The 4,851-nt window shown below is 47.3% G+C and overlaps 1 protein-coding gene and 1 non-coding gene across 3 annotated transcripts; both read left to right on the top strand.

Annotated features, from left to right (window-relative positions):
* Positions 1–281: 281 nt before the first annotated feature.
* On the top strand, positions 282–363 carry TRNAS-GCU. Its single transcript has one exon. It is a non-coding gene; the product is annotated as a tRNA-Ser (tRNA).
* A 990-nt stretch (positions 364–1,353) lies between these two features.
* LOC9642311 (potassium transporter 10) lies at positions 1,354–4,327 on the top strand. 2 transcript variants are annotated; one of them, XM_024676034.1, is made up of 9 exons: positions 1,354–1,454; positions 1,516–1,628; positions 1,683–1,908; positions 1,971–2,216; positions 2,279–2,329; positions 2,395–2,655; positions 2,715–2,767; positions 2,823–3,198; positions 3,260–4,312. In XM_024676034.1, the coding sequence occupies exons 2-9, from the start codon at positions 1,518–1,520 to the stop codon at positions 4,276–4,278; spliced, it is 2,343 nt and encodes a 780-aa protein (XP_024531802.1). In that variant the 5' UTR covers positions 1,354–1,454; positions 1,516–1,517; the 3' UTR covers positions 4,279–4,312. The 2 variants fall into 2 exon arrangements, with proteins under 2 accessions (XP_024531802.1, XP_002970992.1); XM_002970946.2 differs by lacking the exon at positions 1,354–1,454 and having other exon boundaries at positions 1,464–1,628; positions 3,260–4,327.
* The last annotated feature ends 524 nt before the right edge of the window (positions 4,328–4,851 follow it).

Genomic DNA, 4,851 nt, shown 5'->3' on the forward strand with positions numbered 1-4,851 from the left:
ACGTCCTCGTAGGAGATAATTGGGACTTGGGCCTTGAATGCGGCCAGGGTTTGAGGGCTCCCGTACCTCTGGAGGTAATGGCAGCTTGAGTTGTCGTCGAGGATGCGGCCAAGGACTCGCTCTTGATTCGAGCTTGCATCCTGGCAGGATTGCTCGAAGTCGGCAATGACAGCGGCCATTAGAAACAAACTCGGGCATACATTCTAGTTGCAAACTCGTGGTGAGGAAGATGGATGAACTGTGCTTGTTTATAATAATAAGAGAACCGCATTGTGTAGTAAGTCGCTTTGGCTGAGTGGTTAAGGCGTGTGCCTGCTAAGTACATGGGCTCTGCCCGCGAGAGTTCGAATCTCTCAGGCGACGATCTTACCGAGTTTTAGGCGGGAAAATCTAATCTACGTTTTAAGCATTTCTAGGGTTCTTGAGGAAACTGGGACGGTAAGATGTAGCTCCCGCAAATCGGCGGCTCAGACAGATTTTCTAGCGGAATTTTCCCCGGCATGATAACAGCGCCTTGAGCTCGCTGATCAAAATCGCGATTCCTAGGCCAGCTCCAGGAGGAGGACTCCTGGTTCTTCCGCATTTCCAGGTGGAGTAGAGGGAAGCGACGCCACGGAGAGAGTGTAGCGACGTCATAAGACAAGCGCATGGCAGGACTCGACTCTAGCGGGAGCTTTGAGAATGCTCTCTGGCGACTCGGTGTTTTACCACTCTCCAAAGAAGAAGAAAGACGATCCGCAACGACAGGTAGTCGATTGCATTCAGGAGTGGAGACTGCGATTCGAAGAGCACGATTAACGCGACGGAGTTTGTGTTCATGCAAAAGTGACTTCATGAAGCGGAACGCCAAGCTTTTGCAGAAGGCGTTGCAAACACGCTCGCTAGTCGGCTTCGAGATCAGAGCGGGTGGTACCGTAAGATGGCTCAAGTGCATCCTTCAGCTTGGCAAGATGGAAAGTGGACACAAGTTGGAGTTTGATTTCTTTACCACGAGTAACGGCGACACGGCCTTCTTTATATCAGGGAGATATGCCGATCGGATCAACCGACGCTGGTGAAGCTTTCAGGACCCGGACATCACAAGCTTTTAAGTTCCAGCCTGCGAAAGGAGCCAAGGACGCATTTGACGTATTATTGGAGCCCAGACCCGCCAGTGCCGTCTCCCAACCAGCTAACGAAGAAGCCGTAGATGCTGCTCGAGAGCGATATATGGCGTTGCCAAAAAGCCAAAGCTGCTGTGGTGGCCACTCCTGCACGGTTTCCGGTATGGCAGTGTCGGTTGTGCGTGTATGGTATTTTGTGATATCTCTGCAAATCTTCTGTGCGCAGGTGGTTCTTCTCACTGTGAAAGATGTCATCATCGAAGCGGATATGCTGCTGCAGTCAATGAAATCGTTTTCTATCGCTGCTGGGGTCCCTCCATTCTGATCTTGGCTCTTCCGTGTTATTCCAAGGTGTGGATAGTTTGCTCCAGTGTGAGGTCTTGGGGGTGTTGAAGCTCGCTCAATTTTGCAGCGATGGCGGAGGCTGAGGATTCCCCCGGTAAAGGCTACATGTGGAATCTGGACCGGATTGATCAACCGTTCGGGGAGGAAGCCGATCGTGTACACAATTTGCACACGGCAAAGGTAACTTGCAATTGTGTGCTTTTTGAGGTTCTCAAACCCTGTCATCGCTGTCAGAAACTCTCGACAACCACAACTCTGCGCTTAGCGTTCTTGAGCCTTGGAGTTGTCTATGGAGACTTGGGAACTTCTCCACTGTATGTCTTCTCCAACATCTTTCCCGACGGTATCAAGGACCGGAATGACCTTTTGGGAACACTGTCGCTGATCATCTACACCATCACTCTGATTGCTCTCGTGAAGTACGTCTTTTTTGCATTAAGAGCGAATGACAACGGAGAGGGTATGTTGAGTTCATTAAGATTGGAGAAACCCCTGATTCTTCTTCGGTTTTCTTTTTTCTAGGTGGAACTTTTGCTCTGTATTCCTTAATCTGTAGACATGCCAAAGTCAACACAATTCCCAATCAGCACCATACGGACAGAGCATTGACAACTTATAGTTTTCGGCCCATGTCCGAGAAGTCAACTGCTTACAAGCTGAAAAATGCACTTGAGACTAGCCTTTTCTTACAGAAGATACTGCTGGTGCTTGTCCTTCTTGGTACCAGCATGGTTATCGGAGACGGCATGCTGTCTCCGTCAATATCAGGTGTGCTGGCCTTGAAGCGCGTATCTGTTTAAGGATAACACTTGTTGTCTATCAAAATGCAGTACTATCAGCAGTTCAAGGAATCCGACTCTCCCATTTGGAGCTTCCAAAAGGTTGGTTTTTCTATTTTTCTCTTCCGATATTGTGAACTTCTAACGGTAATGCGTTCTGCTAACAGGGAGCGTTCTTATTCTCTCCTTATTGATTCTGGTTGCTCTATTCAGCATGCAACGATTTGGAACTGCCAAAGTCGGCTTTATGTTCGCGCCAATTATCTTCATCTGGTTTATTTCAATTGGCACTATAGGAATCTACAACATCTTTGTTCATTATCCTCCTGTCTTCAAGGCTCTTTCGCCTGTTTACATTTTTCGTTACTTCCGTGCTCAAGGAGTGACCGCATGGATTTCCCTTGGAGGTGTCGTTCTTTCCGTTACAGGTGAAGCTTTGTTTGTTTTCCTTGGCAATCTCTCATCTCCGGATCCGCTAATTTTCCAGGAGCCGAAGCTTTATTTGCAGACTTGGGCCATTTCACGGCGCAATCCATCCAAGTAAGTTTCAAGCTGCTTATTTGTAAACTGTGTTCACTAAGTCGCACCATGGCAGCTTGCGTTTACTATTATAGTGTTTCCGTGCTTAATAGCAGCTTACATGGGACAAGCTGCTTATCTTATGAAGTATCCACGGGATGTTGACGAACCATTTTACAACTCGATACCGAATAGACCGTTTATCTATTGGCCTATGTTCGTAGTTGCGACAGCAGCTGCAATAATAGCAAGCCAAGCAACGATCTCGGCTACGTTTTCCATCGTCAAGCAGGCCGTAGCGCTTGGATGCTTCCCAAGAGTAAAAATAGTTCACACGTCGCACAGGTTTCTGGGACAAGTGTACGTTCCCGAGGTAAACTGGACCCTGATGGTCGCCTGCTTGCTGATAACAGCGGGTTTCCGGGAGACACAGCAGATCGGAAATGCATACGGTAAGCTTTTAAATGTAATCTCTAGTTTAACAGTTTTTTTCTCACCATTGTGCCCTCGCAGGTGTGGCAGTCGTGCTCGTCATGGTCGTGACAACGTTTTTGTTGGCTATGGTTATGATTCTTATATGGCACAGCAACCTCTACTTGGCCTTCTCCTTCCTGGCGGTGTTTGGCTCGCTGGAGTTGCTCTACTTTTCATCGGTTTTGTTCAAGGTGACGAGCGGGGGATGGGTTCCTCTGGCGATAGGCTCGGTTCTCATGGCAGTCATGTACTTCTGGCACTACGGCTCTTGCGAGAGGCACAAGTTTGAGCTCCAGAACAAGGTGTCCCTTGGATGGATCCTCCAGCTCGGCCCAAGCCTCGGGATGGTGAGGCTGCCAGGAATCGGCCTGTTCTACACCGAGCTAGCTCACGGGGTTCCATCGATCTTCTCGCACTTCCTCACGCACTTTCCAGCGGTCCATTCCATCCTCACCTTCGTGTGCGTCAAGTATCTCCCGGTGAGCACCGTCGCCAAAGAAGAGAGGTTCCTTCTGAGGAGGATCGGTCCCAAGCAGTTTCGGATGTACCGCTGCGTGGTGAGGTACGGCTACAAGGATCTCCACAAGAAGGACGACCACTTCGACGAGCTTCTCATCCGCGCACTGGCCGCCTTCATTCGCTACGAGTCGCTCATGGAGAGCGTGGACGAGCAGTCGGAAGAGACCGTGACGAGCAACGGGTCCCTGGAAAGCTGCGGCGCGGCTCCTCCACTGCAAGCACAGGTGGACGGGCACACCATCACTGGCAGTGAGATTTGCTTGACAGCGTCAAGCGTCTCCTCGATCCAGCGGCAAACTCCAAGGAGCTTGAGAGAGGAGGAGGACGAGTGCGCGTTTCTAATCAAGTGCAAGGAAGATGGGATCGTTCACATAATGGGGAGCACTGTGATGCGAGCAAGGCAAGGGTCGGGCTTCTTCAAGCGGCATGCCATCAACTCGGGGTATAGTTTCCTGCGGAAGCTGTGCAGGGACACGAGTGTGATATACCATGTACCTCACGAGAGCCTCCTTCACGTAGGGATGGTTTATAACATTTGATATGTGGCTAAAGTCACCTTTCGTTTTTGTAGAAGTTACTTCTTTAACTTATCCTGTACATGGTTCTTTTCTTTTTATATTAACAAGAAAAGTTTTTTTATATAAATACCTTTCTTATTAAACGGTTGATTGTAGCTTTTAAAAGAAGAATATATGGATATAATTCTTGTTTTTCTGTCTTTAAAATTTGTTTATACATCTAGACTTGATTATAGATCACAAGATATAAATCTTATACATCCAAATACTACAAGTATAATTGTTTCAAGATTACTTATGATGGTACATAATGCAATTCCATCTCAAGATACCATACAAATAGGCCAATCTATTGACAATGATGTAATCCTAGAAGATGGGATTCAGGGCAATATAACCGTTACCATGCAAATATGGCTTTATAGTGTTGAAAGAAGGGAAAATTATGTATATTGTTCAACTAACCCTTCTGAGGAAGAAGAGAGAAATCTACCACATTGAGATAATCTAATAATGGAATATTATTAAGAGCTTTTAAGACTTGGATCTAGAATGATTTCTATAACATCAAGAATATATGTATTTATTATTTGA

This window comes from Selaginella moellendorffii, unplaced genomic scaffold, assembly GCF_000143415.4.
Source record: "Selaginella moellendorffii unplaced genomic scaffold, v1.0 SELMOscaffold_16, whole genome shotgun sequence".
NCBI classification, from domain to species: Eukaryota; Viridiplantae; Streptophyta; class Lycopodiopsida; order Selaginellales; family Selaginellaceae; genus Selaginella; species Selaginella moellendorffii.